General features: G+C 51.9%; 1 protein-coding gene across 3 annotated transcripts; it reads left to right on the top strand.

The window, feature by feature from the left end:
* The first annotated feature begins 1,140 nt into the window (after positions 1-1,140).
* LOC140508148 (uncharacterized) lies at positions 1,141-18,708 on the top strand. Of its 3 annotated transcripts, XM_072615915.1 has the most exons (7): positions 1,234-1,281; positions 1,728-1,797; positions 5,376-5,470; positions 7,424-7,530; positions 9,710-9,842; positions 12,480-12,578; positions 13,526-18,708. In XM_072615915.1, exons 4-7 carry the CDS (start codon positions 7,456-7,458, stop codon positions 15,334-15,336), a joined length of 2,118 nt encoding a protein of 705 aa, XP_072472016.1. In that variant the 5' UTR covers positions 1,234-1,281; positions 1,728-1,797; positions 5,376-5,470; positions 7,424-7,455; the 3' UTR covers positions 15,337-18,708. The 3 variants fall into 3 exon arrangements, with proteins under 3 accessions (XP_072472013.1, XP_072472014.1, XP_072472016.1); XM_072615912.1 differs by lacking the exon at positions 7,424-7,530 and having other exon boundaries at positions 1,141-1,281; XM_072615913.1 differs by lacking the exon at positions 7,424-7,530 and having other exon boundaries at positions 1,141-1,281; positions 12,483-12,578.
* The last annotated feature ends 501 nt before the right edge of the window (positions 18,709-19,209 follow it).

Raw genomic sequence — 19,209 nt, forward strand, 5'->3', positions numbered from 1 at the left:
GTTCCGCGAAACCACTGAAAGTCCGCGGGGAAAGTGGGGAATCCCCAGGGGAGCGGGGGCATTTACGGAACTAGTCCGGGCCTCGGGCTGGGTCTGGGAACGGGACAAGGTCCGGGTGAGGAAGGAGGGAAACTGGAGTGCCCAGGATCCCACCTCCTGCCCTGGGGGAGCCGTCCAGCCTCTTCCCAGCTCAGCCTGCGCCCCTCTGGGGGTGCCAAGGAGGCAACGACCACCACGGGAGGGGGAGGGAAGACGCCTACTCCGTGCCAAGGACTGTGCTACTGAGCCCACCCCTGCCCCGGACCTCCACCACGCCGAGAGGGCAGTGCCGTGGTCATCCCCGCTTCAGGGGTGAGGAAAGGGGCCGGACCGAGGGGCAGTGACCCGTCCAAGGTCACACACCCGCGCTCGGCTCTGTCCGGCTGCCCCCTCCCATCCCCCCGATCCCACAAGCCACGAAGCCCCCCCGCCCCCCGCCCGGAGGCTCCCCGCTCTGGCAGTGCCAACCTAGCCAAGGAGGGGGCAGGTGCCAGTCAGAACCAGGGCGACCCCACCCCCACGCCGGGCACCCTTCCGCCCCAGGCTCTGCGCCCCCCCTCTCCCGCTCTCCCCCAACCCAAAGGGGGGGCCCTGCCCCGTCCGGGGGCCGGCCCGGGGCATGGGGGGGTCCCACAGCACCCACCCCCCACCAGGGCCTTCCCCCCGGGCACCGTCCGAGCACAGCATGGGGTCCTGGGCAGCCCAAGGCGGCGCGGGCAGGAGGGGGGTGGGGAGGCCTCGGGCCGCAGCAGCCGCGAACTGCACCATGGGAAGGGGCTCCGAAGCCTGCTGCCCCCACCCCCCTCATTGACTGACAGCTCAGAGCCCGCAGCTGGGCCCTCAGGGAGCACCCCTTCCTCCAAGGGTGGGGGGCGGAGGAAGGGGCTGGACTTTGCCCAGCCCTCCCCTCCCCAGCGACCCAGAGGAGGGGCCGCAGTCCCAGGGTGGGGACGCCGGCCAGCCCAGTCTCCCCCTAGCGGCAGACCACCTTACGGCCTCGCTGGAGGCCGGCCGAGCCCGGCTGCGCAGGCGCCTTGCGGTCCCTGCTGAATCGACTACATTTCCCAGAAGGCTCCTGCCCGAACCGCCCGCCGCGCCTCCGACGGCCCGGCCCCAATGCCTTCTGGGATTCGTAGTTCGGCCGTGAAACCGGGCCGGCGCCTGCGCAGCGTGTCCTGTGGGCCCGTTGGGCTTTTTCTTCTCGGTGTGGCGGCCGTGTCTCCCACTTCGTCCGCTGAGGCGGTGAGTCGGAAGGGAGGAGCGGGGAGGGGGGAGTGGGTGAGGGGTCCCTGAGGAGGGGCGAGGTCCGGGGGTCTGCAGGAGTAGAGAGTTGGGGGTGGGGCCGAAGAGTGCACGGGGACACGGGGTCAGAGGTCATCAGAGGTCATGGAGCGGGTCCGGGGCCCGCCGAGGGCGGGGGTTAGTGGGGAGCCAGGCAGGGGAAGGGTCAACAAGGGCGGTGGAGGTCAAGGGTCGGCGTGGGGAAGGGGCCCAGGAAGAGGAGGTGCTCTGACCCCGGCGCTGACCCCATGGTCCCCGTACCGTAGAAACAGCCCCAAGAAAGGGGGAGCCCCTGCTGTGCGGGGGGCGGGGGCTCCCCAGCCCTTAACCAGGGAAGAGACTAGGAGGGCGCTCCCCCCACACCGTGCTGCCCACGGGCTTCATGAGGCTTCCCTTCTTCCCCCCAGGACCCCCAGACCCCCCTGGAGGAGGAAGAAGAGACCATGGAGAGGCTGGGCCCGGCCTGGAGGGGGAGAGGTGAGGGGGAGGGGAGACAGGGGGGAGGGGAGGGGCCTAGGGGGGAGGTGGGGAGGGGGAGGGGAGGGGGGAGGAGAGGAGAAGGGGGGAGGGGGGAGGGGAGGGACCTAGAGGGGAGGTAGAGGGGGAGGGGCCTGGAGGGGAGGTGGGGAGGGGAAGGGGAGGAGGGAGGGGGGAGGGACCTAGAGGGGAGGTAGAGGGGGAGGGGAGGTGGGGAGGGGAAGGGGCCCTCCCCTTCCCCTCCCCTCCCCCCCCCCCTCCCCTCCTCCTTCCCCTCCCCTCCCCCCTCTCCCCCTCCCCTGCTGCCAGGCTCCTTCCTCTGACTTGTGCCCCCACCCTCTTTCCAGACTGACAGCCTTCCCATGCTCTCTGGCTCTGTGCCCAGCCCGGGTTCAGGGGTGGGGGGCACAGGCCCTCTTTGGGCATCCTGGAGTTTCCCCGCCTGGGACACCCCCTCCCTCCTCCGCTCCTTGGGGGTTCTCTTGGGTCCTTTCCCATTCCCAGTTACAGCTCTGACAGTCAATCCTCAGGCATCTATTAAGCACTCACTGCTCACCAGGCCCTGGAGGTGCCAAGGTTGGAGAGAGATTGGCCTGTCCTCCTGGGGCTCAGTCTGGGGAAGGGGAAGGGCAGCGTGCCAACACCTCCCCTGGGCACTGAGCCCTTGTAGAGGGATCCAGTAGGGTCAGCAGTGGGAAGGCTTTGAGGGGGCTGGGAAGGAAGCCCCCCACCACTGGGGGCGGGGTTCTCAAGGGCACTGAAAGCCTGACAACCAGGGAAGTAGAGACACCAACCTGTTTGTGGGCTGGAGCGGATAGGATGGGACCCCTTGTGCCCTGACCTCAGCACCTGAGATGGTGAAGGTAGTGAAAGAGAGGGGCTTGGGTGAAAGGCCTCCTTTTTCTGTAAAATAGGGGGCCAGGTCTCAGCTGAGAGACTGGGGGAAGGGGAGCAGGATTGCCTGGCAACCCCAAGGGATGGGGAGGTGGTGGAAGTGGCTCCCCTCAGCCCTCGGGAAAGGCCAAAGTCCAAGAAGGGGGCACTTGAGGCTTTGTCAGGGTGAGCCAGAAGAGAGGATTTCAGAGGAAAGATGTTTGTTATAGGTCTGAGGGCAGCTGGAGGGTGGCCGAGAGAGCCAGCCTTGGAGCCTCTCAAGGGTCAGGCCAAGCTTGGGGGTGTGGGGGAGTCACTGTGGCCGGGCAGGACCCAGGGCAGAGGTTCTCCGCCCCCTCCACGTTCCCCTTTTCTTACTTTACGTACTGATTGATTCTCCTCAGTCCCCCCTTTCCTTCCTCCCTTCACCTTTTGTTCTCTCCCTTGTCCCAGAATTTCTTTCCCTTGCTACTTTCCCTTATCCATCTTCCTTCTCTTCTGCAGCCTCTTTGGTCTATGTGGTCCTCAGGGAACGAGCTCTGGGGACCTGTTTGGTGGGTGTGTCCTCACCCCGCCATGCCCTGGCTCTTAACAATGCCAGTTTCTGGACATGCCAGGGCCTTGCCCCGTACTGTGCCCACGCCGCTGCCCTCAGCCTTCTCCAACATGGGGATCTCCTTCCCAGACTCCCCTTCTCCTCCAGACACCTGGCCCTGGGTCTGGTTCTTCTTCTCCCGAGCGTTCATGGGGGTGTTCCCTCTCAGACATTCTCCTTTAAATTCCTTCAGCCGCCTCCTTGCCCACTCTCTTACAGGACCTCTGCTTCCCAAGGGGTAGGAAACAGTTTCTTCTTAAAGTCAGGACTGTTTCCTTCTAGCTTTGCCCCCCACACACACTTTACAAGTCCCCTTCTGTAATTTAGCCCCCAGAAATGTCGGTTCTCTTGTCCAGTTTAGCACTCAGAAACACCCTGCCCAGGTTTGGATGCCCTTCTCCCAATGCACAGGCCCCTCTGCCTCCCCGGGCGTGCCACAGATTCCTGGGCTCTTTTACCTGGTCCTGAGGCCACAGTCCCTGCTGCTGTGGCTTGCTTTTTGTTCAAGGTCTGAGTTTCTTCCTCATGACAAGTTTGGTGATTTGGGTCTTTTTGTCCCTTATAGTCCCCTGCCTCTCACTTTCTGACTCTGCCCTGTGTGAGGGAGGTTTCCTTAGGGTCTGGACCTCCAGGCTGTCTCCCTGCCACCCCCTTCCCTCAGATCTTTGGCTGGGCTGGCCCCAGCAGCGGGGAGGGTTGTGCCAGGCTGGTTGTAGCCTTCTCCACAGCTTCCCTCCTTTGGGTTCTAGATGACGATCCTTGGCCTGGAGACAGATAGAACGTTTTCTCTTTTGTACGCAGGTCCCATTTTAGAGAGGTTCAAGAGGCCATGAGGCTCGGGGAAAACGTCTAGCTGTCCTTCCTCTGGACTATTTCCCTACTCTCCCGACCCTCCGCCTGGGGCTCCCTTCAGAAATGTCTGGGCCTGACCGATCCCTGGGTGTGGCCTTCTGCATGCTTGGCTTAGGGAGAGGCTGTGTAGACAGGCTGGGCCCTGGCAGAAGGATCCAGGCTGCTGCTCATGTCCCAGGAAGGCTCTGCAAGCATCACTAGGCAGCTCCTTGGTGACCAGACTCAGACCTGGGGGGCTGTGCTTTTGGGGGTGTGGGATTGAAGAGGGAGTGGGAAGGGAGAGAAGGGGCTTCTATTAAGCCCCTGCTGCTTACATCTCTGGCCTCAGGGAGCTTACAAGCTAATGAGGGGAAACAGCCACCAAAGGAGTCAGGGAGAGAGGTCCCTGGCACTATTTGAGGCCAGTATCTGCCCTCAGACACTCCAGAGGGGACTGGAGACTGGGGGAGGTGAGGTCTGGGATCAGAAGTGATGAGTGGATCCTGGGAGGGGAGTGGGCTCTTGGCTGTGTCTTCCACTGACAGTCCATCTCCCTTCTCCAGACCTTTGCACTGGCTCTACCCCCTTCCTGGGATGCTCTCCCTCCTCATTTCATTTGCAGGAGGCCTCTTCTGAGATCCTGTCACCTCCAAACTGCTTCTTCCTGTTGGTTGCCAGGCCTCAGTCTGGTCTGGTGCAGAGCAGCAGACAAGTCAGTTAACCTCAGGGCCTCAGTTTCCTCATGTGCAAAAATGAAACTGTTCAGTGCGGTCGTAGACTAAGACAGAAGGGCTGGTCACTGACCCTCATTTCGCCGGTGAGGAAACAGGCAGCACTTGAACCCGGGGCTTTAGAATCCAAAGTCAATACTCTTTCCACTGAGTCACAGTCTTTATATTTGTCCCCAGGGCAGGGGTCACCGCCCTCCATAGTTTACGGATGTGGAAACTGAGGCTAGAGCAGTGTGTATGAGTGCTTAATCTCAGAGACGGTCGGTGCTGGAGCAGTCACATGGGCTCAGTGACACTGGGTCTGGTTCCTTTACTACACCCTCCCTCCTGTGTGCCATTGCCCCTCATGCTCCTGCCCAAAGGACTGCTCTGAGCTCCCTCACTCAGCTCTCTCCAATCAGTGGCACCTCTTTGTCTGTTTCCAGAAGAGGTCATCTGCCACCCCCTTGAACCCTGGGCACACCCCCAGCTGTAGAGAGTGGAGTAGAGGGTGGGGCCCTAAGCCAGGGCCTCAGCATCTTCCCTCACCCTCCTTTTTCTCCCCTCAGCTCAGTCTTATGAAAATGCCACTGTCAGCCAAGAGAGGAACCTCCGTGAGGGCACCAGAGCAATGGCACTTGGGGGCCCTGCAGCCACCCACCAGGTAAGCGGGGGCTTCTTTCCTGCCTTGTTCTCAGGCTGTAGGTGCATTTTCTTCTCTTTCCTGTCAGCTGGGGACTCAGGGCTCAGCTGCCCCAGGGAAGAGGAGAGCCCTGGTTCTGGAGGGCAGGAGCAGGCCTGGGCCCTGCAGGAGACACAGTAGAGGCCCACCTCAGGGGTAACTGGCCCCGGAGATCTCTTCCCTCGCTGTGGCTCTGTGATACATGCTCGTTGCTGGTTGTCTGAAGGGCTGGCCCTGGACTCCAGAAGGGGCTACAGCCCCACCAGACTCCTTCCTCTGAGGGTGGGGCTCCAGCCAGGGAAGCCCATCCCATTGGGACCACTCTTCGTCACTAGGCCATCTCTGTTTTGCCAAAGTTTGTCTTCCTGCAGCTTCCACTGTTGAGTGGGGGCTTCCCCTTCTCCTTACCCAAGACAGAGCAGTTCCTTAAGCCTGCTGCTTACAGGGGCACAGTCCTTCCTTGTGCTGCTCGTGTAGGGTATACCTTTGTACACACATGTGCACACACTCCTGCATCCATTGGGAGAGTGAGAGCACAACCTACATTGGGAGAAAGGTGGAAGGTTTCCCCTCCCCAAAGGTTCTGGGGCTGGTGCTTGTGTTCACAGAAACCCTTCCATTCCTGAAAGTTATGTGTTGATATGACCTGCTGTCTTCTGACCTTGCTAGTACAGTGGGCTGTACCCGATGTACCAGAGCAGAGTGGAGGGCTGGCCCCCAAGTTGGGTCATCTTGGGCTCAGCTCCTTCGTCTGGCACACCCATGGGTGACATGCCCTACCTGCATGTCCTTGGAGGTCCAGACCACAGGGCACTTCCCTCCCAGGATGGGCTGCTGTGTTCTTTTGTCATTTATTGTCTGGGGCTGAGGGGCAGTGCTGGTTACTCATGATCAGTTAAGTCCAGGCTGTGTGCTCCCTCCTCTAGCCCTTGGCTTCCAGAGTCTGAGCCCTCCACCCCTGGTGCAGATCCGCACTCACAACACTGTAGTATTTGGATCACTGAACCATTCCCCATGGGTCTCTTGTCCTCTGCCCCACAGAAAGGGCCACTCGACATGTTTTGGTGTTGTCTTCAGCTCCTTGGGGACTGAGCAGCGGAATCTCTGGGGCCCTTTTTGGACGTGAGTCCAAACTCCTTACCAGAACAGTGCTTTAATGAGGGCCCCTGCCAGCACTGATCAGACCTGTCTGGGACTTACATGTGCATTGCTCTGATGATTAGTCAGGAGCTGGTGCTTGTGGTTGAAGGTTTATTAAATTCTCCCATTAACCATCCTTTAGGGTGCCAGTAGGTTTTTGCACATTGAACCTTCTAGGCAGAATCGTGCTTGGATCTTAAGGAATCATTTTTAGGCATTTCTTACCCTTGCATCAATCCTGGCTTCTGATTCTTCCCTGGACTTTGTTAGTTTGGGCAGCAGGACCTTTTGTCCTCTAGAAGGACCCTGGTCTGGTTGTAGTTGTTCCCCAGGGCACAGCTGGTCTGGGCTCCAGAGCCCCCTGCAGGTTCCCTTACCTGCTCTCGAGCCCATGGTGGTTTCTTTCTAGCCATGGTTCTTGAGTCTTCTGCCTGGCCCCCTGCCCCCAGTCTTCTTGTGGTCCGTCCGGCCCCCAGCCTTCTTACCACCTGGGCTTCAGCTCTGCCATCCCCAGTGCACAGACCGTGCCAGTATTGTGCCCATTTTGAATAGAGTTGCCTCATAGAAGGGATTGAGGAGTGTCTGAGGAGCCCATGAGTGAAGCAAGCCAACGTGCTTGTGTACAAACATGGAGAAAGGTGGCCCCTGCCCACTGTGAACTTAAGGTCAAATGAGGGAGGAAAAGCCTGGACAAGATGGCGCCAGGACGGGAGGCAGGATGGCAGCGGGGGTGGTTCTGTGGCTTTTGGTGCCTCGTGCCAAATGCTTCTCTTCTTTCTTTATTTATTTATTTAGGCGGTGACTGAGTCTCTCCCCCCAGACTAGACATGCAGGGCCTGCTCCCAGGAGCAGGGACGGCTTCTTTTCCAACGGGGGCTGGGGCCTGGCCTCCCCTCCTGAGGGTGAGTGTGGACCCCCAGTCCTCCTAGGCCCCTCAGCTTAGTGCCCCGTCAGGCCTAGCCCACGTGCTTTTCCAGAGCACCGCCATCTTGGTCAGTCCTTTGGTGGAGTGGTGGAAGATGAAAAACCATTTGGAAAACTGACCTGAGGAAAACAATGCAGGGTGTTGGTTTTGAATTTGGGTTGTGGGCCTTTCTGAGCCTCAGAACGTGTGGAGGCGGGGAGGGTCTTCCTATTTGTTGTCATCTTTGAGCAGATTTAGTTGACTTGCTATGTGTTTGTTGCTGCATTTTTTAAGCCCTTACTGCATGCCGGCCACTGTGCCAGGCTCCTGCTCTGGAGCTCCCAGAGGTTTCAGCAGCAAGTTAGATGGAGGGGGCCCCATCACTGTAGGGGTGTGAACCCTTGAGCACTAATTAAAAGTCCTTTCCAGACTGATCCAAGGCCAAGAACTCTGGAGAAGCCAGTGCCCCTCCCAGGGCTCTTGGGCTCAGGGGTGGAGCTGCTTCCATTGCTGGGGATGATGCAGGTGCGTGTGGCCTGGCCCCCCTGCCTCCCTCCCTCTCCCACAAGAGCTCCTCCTGGGGGTGGTGAGCGGGGACAGCTCTGGCATGTTTCTGGGGCTCATAGTTCAGCTCAGCTGGCCAGCCCTGCTCAGCCTGTGCCCCACTTCTGCGCTCAGGGCTGGCCCGTACCCCTCTGGGGTTGCTTTTTGTGTCCAGTTAGGGGAATGCTGGTGGTTTGCAGTCTGCTTCAACCATTCATTTATCTCTGGAGAAGGAGCAGCCCCCACTCATTGTGCTGGTCCCTGGCAGGTTTGGGCGTCAGCCTTGATTTCTCCGATGTTTTCAGTCTACGGCGATTCTTCTCCAGCTTCCCATTACAAATGGATGCCCTCTCCTGAGAGAGAACCTTCTGGAGCTCAAACTCAACTCTGGCCTTGGCGGGGTGGGGGGCTGACCCTGTCTGAGCAGACACAGAGGAGAGCAGGGCCTCCCCTCCCAGCCCCATGTGCTCCCCTTGGGCTCCAAGTCACTGAGCCTCTGTGGTTTCAGTGGTGTGGAGAACTACGAGATGAGGAAATTCACTCCACCAATGCAGATCCACTCCTCAGCAGCATAGAAGGGTGGCAGGAAGTGACTAGGGTCAGCGTGTGGACTTGGACCTAGGTCTTCTTGGGTTGGAGTCTGACGCTAACCATGGGGCACACTGCCTTCTAAGGGCTGAGGAGCCAGAAACCCAACCTGGCACTGAAATGGGGGAAGGGGGTCCCCTGATCTTGGCTGCCTCAGTTTCCTCATCAGTAAAGTGGGATAATCATAGCACCCCCTCCCAGGATTATTGTGAATCTGGAAGGAGATAATAGTTGGAGAGCATTTAGCACACTGCGTGGCACACAGTAGGCACTCTGTCGCTGTTATCATACTTATAATACAGACATCTCTGCCCCCGAATATGTCGCAGTTTATATTTAAGCAATACTAAGTCATCAGCATTTACCATTAGAGGTCAGAATGGATAAAAACGTAAAATAGTCATGATACGCCCATCACGTGTTAAGATAAAAAATATTCCCTCCCCAAAAAAATAAGGGAGAAGAGAAGCATTTTCCCTTATTTATGTAAACATCTTTGCTGTCTGGCTTAAAAGAAGACGGCTGCACCCTCTGAGCACTTCTGCTCTCAGTCTGTGGTTTGGGTGACGGATCTGCCGAAAAACTGGCTTCACAAAGAGACGGAGTTAGAAGAGGGAGGAGAAGGATTTGAAGAGTTATTTTTAAATATCTGAGCATGAAAATTGCAGCCCAGCCCCTCGGGCTCAGACACCCTGTGAGGATGGGCGCTTTCACCTCTCTGACCTTGGAAGCAGCCTGCAAGGGAGGTGCTGTGTGAAGACCAGACAGGCCCTTGGAGGCTCATGGGGCTGTCTGGCTCCAGCCAAGGGCTCCCAAATAAAGGGGAGAAGCAACTGAACAGCCTGAACTTAGAGCTCGACGCGAGACTGGCAAGGGCAGGAGACGCTGGGGGTAGGATCGACTACCTGCACCCTCCTGCCTCCCAGGCTTGTAGGGCAGATCAAGAGAGATCATCGTAAGGTGCTTAGCATAGTGTCTGGCTTGTAATGAACATGACCCAGATGTTAGCTGCTGCTGTGAATACTGTTGTGTGTTTGACATTGCAGGACCTGGTGACCTTCAAGGATGTATCTGTGGACTTCACCCGGGAGGAGTGGATGCGCCTGGACCGTCCTCAGAGGGACCTGTACAGGGACGTGATGCTGGAGAACTACCGGAACCTGGTCCTGGTCTCGCTGGGTAAGGCAGCTATCCTCCAGGACTTAGGCAGTGCCCGCTGGGTTCTCCACCTCCCCTGGACTCGGGCAGTGCCTGCTGGGGTCTCCGCTTCCCCTGGACTCGGGCAGTGCCCACGGGGGTCTCTGCTTTCACCTTTGCGAGCTGAGCAGAGGCAGCAGGAAGCCAAGCAGAGTTGCCCTGTTAGCAGGGACTCAGCTGCAATTCCCACATCCTAAGACAAGATTGCTTCTCCTTCTGTCACAGTTGCTGTCAGTAGGGGTGCCCACCTCTTTGCCCACCCAGCTTCGATTACATGCTTTCTCATGGGCCTTCATTAGGAACCTTTCATTCCTTTGTCCAGAAATCCAAATCCCATTCTAAAGACACCCAGCCCTACCAGGCTGCTCATTTCCCCCCGAGTTTCCCTTTCTCCTCTGAAACCCTCACCTTCCATTGGTAACGAAAACTGCAGGGATAGAGAGCGGTCATCAGTGTCAGCGTGTGCTATGCAGTCCTCTGGCATGCCCTGACCCTGCGCTGGGAAAACAGCGCCCCTCTACCTCCCCTTGGTGGCTGAAGCCTCAGGTGGCCTCCCTGCCCTCCATTAGCACTTCTTGCCCTCATGCAGGCTGGGTGGCCAGCCCCCTGTCCCTGGAGCACTGAGAGTGGCAGAAATGGAGACCTCCCCCATCGGGTGCAGGTCCCTGTGCTCTAACATGGTGGAAGTAATGTTCCCAGGCCTTGCTCCTGTTGCTCAGCTCTGGCCAGACTCAAATGAACAAGCGTTCTTCTCAAGCTCCAAGCCCAACCTTCCAGTGCCACCATCGGGGCAATACAGAGAATCTCAGATTAGGAAGGTCCAACTTGGACCTGGCTAACAAGAGCCTCTGCTCAGAGACCTCTAGGCATGTCCTGCTTCCCTCCTCTCCCTGTGTCAGCCAGACTCTTAGCAGCCCCTTGCTCCAGGTCTGATCTGGCCTCTGGCCACCTTGGCAGCAACATTCAATCCCAGAGCCTTTTTCTCACCTCTTTGCTTCTGTACTTTTCAGTCCTTCATGAGTCCTTGCCTGAGCCCTACCCATCATCTGCTGTGGGGTCTGCCTGCTGCTAGCATCCCCTGTCTACTCCTTTTTCCACACAGCAAGCAGCCAAAGGCCAAGGAGGTCACTAGGCACTGAGCAATCTGCCTCCAGTGCTTTCCTGTTTCCTCCGGCATTTAAACCCTTTGTTTCCACTGTCCAGGCTGGTTTCCCATCAGTTCATCTCACATGTTCTTTGCCAGCTGAACTGGTCCAGTGGATGGAAATCTGGGTCTGGAGTCAGGAAGACCAAGTTCAAGTCTGGCCTCAGATACTTCCTAACCATGAGACCCTCTCTTGACCTAATTTTCCTAAACTGAAATGGGGATCATAATTGTACCTGCTTCCACAGGGTGCTTGGCATAAAGGCCTGGGCCCTTCCCTCTCTTCCCTGTGACCTTCCATGTCCCTCCTTCATACCTGTGGAGAGACTGTTCTTTATACTTAGGATACACTCCTTCCTCCCTTCTGAATCCTCTGTTTCCTTCTACATTAGGGACACCTCGGTGACTCAGTGGAAAAGTGCTAGACTTAGGGTCAGGAAGACTGAGTTCACATCTCACTTCAGACATGTAGTGGAATGAACTTGAGCAAGTCACTTAACCTCTGTTTCCTTATCTGTAAAATGGGTATCACAAAAGGAATAACACCTCCTCAGGATTGTGGTGAAGATAAGATTGAATAAGTGTTTGGCCCTCATCCCACTCCCAAGATTCCTTTTTAGTGACTGTGCACAGGTCCTTTTCCCATAGAACAGAAGCCCTTGGTATCCCCAGGACATAGCATAGTGCTGTGCATTTATTAAATGCTTATTGAATTAATAAATTCCCTTTCTGAGAAGAGGGTTCTTAGGAACTTTTTCTTCCACGTCACTGAAATAGTCCTCCTCATTTCCTCCCTCCCCCATGTTGCAGCTCCTCACCTATTTTAAGATCCTGGAAGGATAGCCATTCAAGCCCCTCCCCTAAACTTTCTCCAAAGATTCCCCATCACTTTGTTTTGCACAATTTGCTGTCTCCCCATCGTTGCTGTTGCCATTTTCTAGAGACACTCAAGCTTGTTAACTTCTTTCCTAAAGAATATTGCTCTAAATTGAACAGTTTCCATAAGGGTTCTGCCCAGGACATGCTAAAGTTCAGATCTCCCCCATTTAGGACCCCATCTCTCCTAAAGCAACCTAAGATAGCATAGTATTTTTTGGCCCAGCACACTTCATGGCGCTCTGGTGAATTGAGTACCAGAATTGGACTCAGGAAGACCCAAATTCAAGTCCTGACTCAGATACTGCTTCACTTATTCTCAGTCAGCCTTAGTATTCACATCTGTAAAATGAGGATAGGAATAGCAGCTACTTCACAGGGTATAGCTCTAAAGTGATCCTAAAAGGACTTTGCAGAAACAGTAGATCAGTGTGAGCTCTTATTATTATGAGAAATGTGCTATAGAGTCTGCTTGGAATGGCTGAAGCCCCCCATGCTCTCTCCAAGTAACTCAAGGGCCCGGCTTAGAATCCTGAGACCGGGTGACTGTCCAGAGGCCTTTCCCATTCCCTGGTCTGTTTTGTTTTTCCTCCCACAAGCAGGACGTCCCATTTCCAAACCAGATGTGATCTCCCGGTTGGAGCAAGGGGGAGTGCCGTGGGTGTTGAAGAAAGGAGCTGCAGGATGGGCCTCCTCAGGTGAGTGCAGAGAGACAAAGACAGGAGTCATTGCAAACGAAGGTTTTCCTGGCCCAGCAGAGAGAAGCACTTTCAGAGTGGTCACTTCTGGGAGATTTTCATGAGAAAGAAGGCTGAGGTGAACCTTAATAAACTTCCTCAGATATGAGAAACTACTTTTTTTCATTAAATTTTATTTTCAGTTCCAAATTCTCCCCCTCTCATCTCCATTGTCATACATTCCACTACTCTGCATCTCATCCATGAAGATACTGGGAAAGATTTTGTCAAATGTGTTGCCAAAATCTAGAAGGCTGCCCCCTCCAGTGATCTACCAGGCTCAAACCCTGTCCATGAGGGAAATGAGAGCAGTTTATCATGGATTGATTGGGTTTTAGAAAATTTGTATTGGGTTCTTTAGAAACTATCCTTTTGTTTTAATGTGTTTGGTTTTTTAAGAAAAACTTTGGCAATGAACTTGACTATTTGTAATTTATAGAATCTACTTTTCCCTGTTTTCATAGTTCAGACATAGATCTGACCCCATGATTTCTCAAAAGCTCTCAGAAATGGTGTCTTCATCTCTGTCTGCAAGTTCTTTCAGTGCATTTGATGGAATTCCTTCAACTAGCCTTGGACTTAAGTTACTTAATGATGTTCAGGAAGTATTATTATGTCCTGGGAAGAGCCCAAGACTGGGGTTCAGAACACCTTGCTTTATAGTGCCAGCCTCTCCTTCATAGTAGCATGTCCTTGGGTTACATGTTCTGAGCTCATCACTCTTCTGTAAAATATATTATGTGTGACCCAAAGTTCAGTGTTTAAATGACAATACATGGGCAAGTCTTAGTGAACTTTAAAACATTGTACAAATGTGGAGAGCTGATGTTATTTCATCTATTGCTTAAAGCTTGACAGCTCTTGATTAGGAAGACCAGACAACATGTGCCATCTTTTCCTTCTTTCAGATAGAGAGACTAAGCCTGAAACCAAGGAGTCAGCTTCTAAGTTGTCCACATCTACAGAGGATTCCTCTCCAGGGAGACTGATAAAGGAGGATTCTCAAGGATGCAAGCTGGACCAAGCTGGCGAGTATGCTAGCAGGTCAGAGCAGCAACTGGGAAACCAGGAGGTAGAGTCCAAGCACATCCCCGGGGCCCCCAGGAGAACACCCAACAAAGGGAGAGGCCACGAGTACAAGAAGTTTGGAAGAAGCCTCAGCCTGGAGGCAAACACATTTTCTCAACAGAAACTTCCCAGAGGAAAGTTACTCCGGAAAATTGATGCACGTGGGAAGAGCTTCAAGCAGTATTCAGAGCTGGTGAAAGGCAGAATCTCCTCAGGGAAGAAGCTTTCTAAGTACAATGAGTATAGTAAGACCTATGGTCACAGCATTGACCTTCTTCAATACCGAATACATAGTGGAGAGAAACCTTATGAATGCCGTGAATGTGGAAAAGCCTTCAGCCGAAGAACAAATCTCACTGTCCATCAGAGAATTCACACTGGAGAGAAACCTCACAAATGTAGTGATTGTGGCAAGGCCTTTATCCAGAGTGCACAACTTACCGTCCATCAGAGGATTCATACTGGGGAAAAACCCCACAAATGTAGTGAATGTGGCAAGGCCTTCATCCAGAGAGCCCAACTTGCTGTCCATCAGAGGATTCATACTGGAGAAAAACCTCATAAATGTAATGAATGTGGGAAGGCCTTCATCTCTAGAACACACCTTACAGTACATCAGAGAATCCACACTGGAGAGAGGCCTTACAAGTGTAATGAATGTGGGAAAGCTTTTATCCAGAGGGCACAACTTGCTATACATCAAGGAACTCATATTGGGGAAAATCCCCACATATGTAACGAATGTGGGAAAGCTTTTAACCATATGGCGGCCCTTAATTCCCATCAGAGAATTCACACTGGAGAGAAGCCTTATAAATGTAGTGAATGTGATAAAGCTTTCAATCACTATTCTTCCCTTGCTCACCATCAGAAGATTCATATCAGAGGGAATCCCTATGAATGTAATGAATGTGGGAAAGCCTTCAACCGAAGGTCATTTCTAACTTATCACCAGAGAATTCACACTGGAGAGAAGCCTCATAAATGTAATGAATGTGGGAAAGCCTTCAGTTACAAGTCTTCCCTCACTCAACATCAGAAAATTCATACAGGAGGGAAACTCATATGCAACGAGTGTGGCAAAGCCTTCAATGGCAAAGCTCTCCTTATGTACCATCAGAGAATCCATACTGGAGAGAAGCCGTATAAATGTAATGAATGTGGAAAGGCCTTCAATTGCAATTCATCCCTCACTCACCATCAGAAAACACATACTGGATGGAGACCTTATGAATGTAATGAATGTGGGAAAGCTTTCAGTAGGAGCACACATCTAACAGAACATCTGAGAATTCACACTGGAGAGAAGCCACATAAGTGTAATGACTGTGGGAAGGCCTTCATCCAGTTTACTCATCTCACTGTGCATCAGAGAATTCATACTGGAGAGAAACCCCATAAATGTAATGAATGTGGAAAGGCCTTCAAATATAGATCTTCCTTTACTTCCCACAGAAGAATTCATACTGGAGAGAAACCTCATAAATGTAATGTGTGTGGGAAGGCCTTCACCCAGATCACCCATCTTACTGTACATCAGAGAACTCATACTGGAGAGAAACCATATGAATGTAATGTATGTAGGAAAGCCTTCAAACACAGCTCATCCCTTACTTCCCATTACAGAACTCATGTCAATGAGAAACGATAAATTTAGTGAATGTGTGAAGTCCTTTCACTTAGGAAAGACCTTCATTTGCATCAGAGAATACAAACAATTTATAAGTAAAAATGTGGCAAAGCTTTCAACCACTACTCATCCCTTACCATCAGAGAAGTCATAATGCAGAAAAGCCTTATAAAAAACAACCCTGTGAATGTAATGAGTGTGGTGAGGTATATGTGGAAACACCATCTTACTGAAAGTTAAGACAATTCATAATATATAGAATTCCTTCCATGTGTAAGAACTATCTCAGTTCCCATATTGCCCTAAGTCTTTCCCTCTTTCCTTGGGGCTCTTTCAACCCCTTCACCTCCCAGAGAGTTACAGCTGGTAACAGCTGTTCACATTGAGGAGATCCAATGTACAATCTCTCAACCCCAAGCCCCCACCCCTACCTCCAGTACTATCACCTTATCTTCAGGTCCCAGGAGAAGCCTGTACTTATTTTAATTAAAGATAAACCCTGTGCTTGTGCCCTTGTTCTCTTCCTTTCCTGCCTCTTCCAAAACTTGCTCTAGGAATGATCTCTTGTGCATCCTCAATCTCCTTTTCACATAAGCCTTCCTATTTGTCTGCAAACATCCTTGGCTCCCCAGTGCTTTCAAACAAAATGCCTCCTTCTCTAGCATCCCATTGATTTTCCTGACTTCTGCACACTTGTTGCAGTTTTTTTTTTACATTCCTTCCAATCTCTTCAAGGTCATAATTGACTAAGTCATCCCCAAATCCAATTATTTTCTGTTAAGTCCTCATCCCTCTCAGCCTCTTGAAAGCATTTGACATGGTTTGCAATTCTCCTTCTCCCTTGGCTCCAGGAAAGCTTCTGTGCCCTTACTTTTCTCACTTCTTTCTTGTAGTTCATTCCCTTCCAGATCCCTTAAGGTAAGTGTGCCCCAAGAATCTATTTTGGGCCTTCATTTCAACATTCTTTGCAACTGAATCTTCTTTCCTGACTTGAGCCGTAACTTCTATGCAGCTAACAAATCTCCAGTTCACATTCCTCTTCTGTGCATTTCAACTTGTTTCAGAGATAGGACTTGAGTTTGAATCCCAGCTCTTGTTTTACTGTGTGAGAGATTGGCAAGTCTCTTCTTTAGACTTAAGTTCCTCAAAGGGAAGATAAAGGAGTTGGACTGCATTGACCTCTAAGATTTCTTTGAGCTGTAATCTTTGATTTTGTGATCCTGAGTCTCATACAAGATTTGTCCCAATGTTCTGGCCTAGTGATCTTTTTGAATTCTCCCTATGATATACGGTGCTCCTTATCCTTCCCAACTTGGTCTGCAGTGTGGATAAGGGTGTCATTCTCTGCCTTTATCTAAACTGCACAGGGCCAAACCTAGGCCATTGACTCCCTCTGCTAGAGAACCCCTTCCAAGTTGACCTGGAATCATAAGTGATCATGCTTTGGGTTCACATTCTCAGCCAGTTCTGAATCTTCCAAACAGCTGTCATTTAGCTTTTACCAACCTGTGTATTTGCTCAAATCTAGGTAAATGATATCACTCACATTTCTTTGTTCTTCCAGTTATGGAACCACTGAAGACAGTCTATTGATGAGCAATTTCCTTTCTAGATATTCTGTACACATCCCTTCAATTGTGCAGTCTAGAAGTTTGCTTGAGTCCAGTCCATTGATGTATAGAACTGTTCTCCTTGAAGATGGTTCTGTTTGTCCTTCTGCAAGTCTGCAGTACCTCTTGCCCCCCATGATCTTCCAAAGATCATTGACAATAGCTTGTTCAGTCGTTTCAATCATGTCCAGTTCTTCCTGACCCCATTTGGGGTTTTCTTGACAAAGGTACTGGAGTGGTTTGCCATTTCCTTCTCCAGCTCATTTGACAGATGAGGAAACTGAGAGAAACAGGGTGAAGTGACTCGCCCAAGGTCACACAGCTAGATGTCTGGGGACAGATTTGAACTCATGAAGATGAGTCTTGACTCCTGACTTCCAGTACTCTATCCAGTACACTGTGCTACCTAGCTGCCTAATTACAGTAATCATGTCTGTCTGCTATTTCAGTACCAGTGTCTTTGTCATTCGTCTCCTTGGCAGGAAACAAAAAACACTGGCGACCTGACGAGCAGCAGTTTGTGCCTGCCCCGCGCAGTTGTCTTGTCCTTGTATGAGCCTCCTCTTTGACTCCATGTGGTTCATTATCAGACACACAGGCCCCAAACTACCCCAAGTCTTACCACTCCTGATGCTCTCGTACAAGACTTGGCTATTTTTGTATTCATCTTCTGTTGTGCTTTCTTAACATTTTGCTCATACTCTTTGGTATGCTTGGAATTTACTCTTTTTACCATGTGAATGTCTTCCTGTCCTTTAAAGCCCAAATCAAATGTCTCCTTACCCCCACCTCGAACCCTTCTCCTTCCCTTTGTTAAGGATCCCTTCACCTGACAACACACAACACCTGGAACCTCAAAATAGTTCATGCCTTTCTAAGGCAAATGTCCTATATTCCAAATTATTTTCCTTTCTCAAAAGGGAGCCACTTAGGCAAGGGACCCAGTCGAGTAAAAAGTGCACAGAATCCAACAGGCATCTGTGTAAGCCCAAGCAGGATTCCCTAGAGAGGGTGAGGTGGGGGAGATGTAGCCCTTTATGGATGGCACACTGATTACATCAGCACTGCAGAGCCTCTTGTGTAATGAGATAGAACCATACCTAAGAGGCCACCCAGGAAGAAGTGAACGAAAGTGTTTCTGTCCAGACTGCCCTACAGTTGGATGATCCGCCCCTGGAGTTGGTGCAGCAACCTGTTTGTTTGGGATAGGCCTTGCAAAAGGATGCTCAGTGGAACCGAAATTGAGTGGAAGGAAGAGAGCAGGGACAGTTAACGTGGAAAATTGGCAGTGCTTTTAAAGATCCCAAGCTGTGCAAAAATGATATGAAAACCCCTCTTTTCAATACAAATGATTCCCTGATATTCAGAAAATGACAAGGGATGGGCTAAAAGTCAGCTGCAGTGTGTTTCCAGGGAAGAAGGGGCATACAGAGTTACTGGGTTTGCCATGTGGCAGGATTGGGGTGAACAGACAGCCGAAGCACTCTAGTGGTGTCTGAAATGTCCCCAGGGAAGGGAGAGGGGAAATGATCTTTGGAATAGTGTAGACCAACTTGAATTATACAGAATGTGAAAATGTGGATCAACTGTGGAGGGAAGAGCCAGAAGAAATCACAGGTCCATTTTCTTTGTAGATACCATATCCTCTCTTTAGACTGTTAATTCCATGTGGGCAGGGACCAGGTTTTTATCTAAGTTTTATATGTTTCCCTTGGATTTAGCACAGTTTTCTGTGCCTATAGGATACTTAATAAATTAAACTCAGTTTATGGTGTGGAAAGTCTCTTGAGTATATACTTGACTGAAATCAGTGAATTCAAGTGTAAGAAATTATAAATGGTTCTCTCACACTTCCTAAAGCTTTCCATAGATGGTGCTTCTACTGAACCCTGGATTTGTGTGTATTGAAGCTTAGTAGCCCCAAATCCCCATTCTCAGGCCCCACGCCCCCTGCCTATGGCACAGGAATAGCTCTGGACATCAGTGTAAATGGTCAACAAATTGCAAACATTGGCAGATAAAGGAATGCCTGCTGTACATCTTACCCCAGGAATTTTTGTGTTAGATAAATCTTTAATGTGGTTCTTGTAAGGTTGGGGTGGAATCTTGAGTTCTGTCTTCAAGTCACACCATTTAACCTAATCCATTTATGTGTGTGTCTTTGGATAGCAGAAAAGGAAGAAAAAAAAATGTCTGGCTTCTGGTACCCGTACAGTATGTCACTGTCCCCCATACTCCTTGAAATATCAGAAGATGGAAGTGGGGAGAGGTGGCATTAGAGTGA

This window comes from Notamacropus eugenii, chromosome 5 (genome assembly GCF_028372415.1).
Source record: "Notamacropus eugenii isolate mMacEug1 chromosome 5, mMacEug1.pri_v2, whole genome shotgun sequence".
In the NCBI taxonomy this organism is placed as follows: Eukaryota; Metazoa; Chordata; class Mammalia; order Diprotodontia; family Macropodidae; genus Notamacropus; species Notamacropus eugenii.

Coding starts and splice junctions, on each gene's coding strand:
- LOC140508148 (XM_072615912.1), top strand. CDS start 1,156: ATGCCTTCTGGGATTCGTAGTTCGGCCGTGAAACCGGGCCGGCGCCTG. Junction 9,843..12,479: donor CCTGGTCCTGGTCTCGCTGG/GTAAGGCAGCTA, acceptor TCCTCCCACAAG/CAGGACGTCCCATTTCCAAA. Junction 12,579..13,525: donor TGCAGGATGGGCCTCCTCAG/GTGAGTGCAGAG, acceptor TCCTTCTTTCAG/ATAGAGAGACTAAGCCTGAA.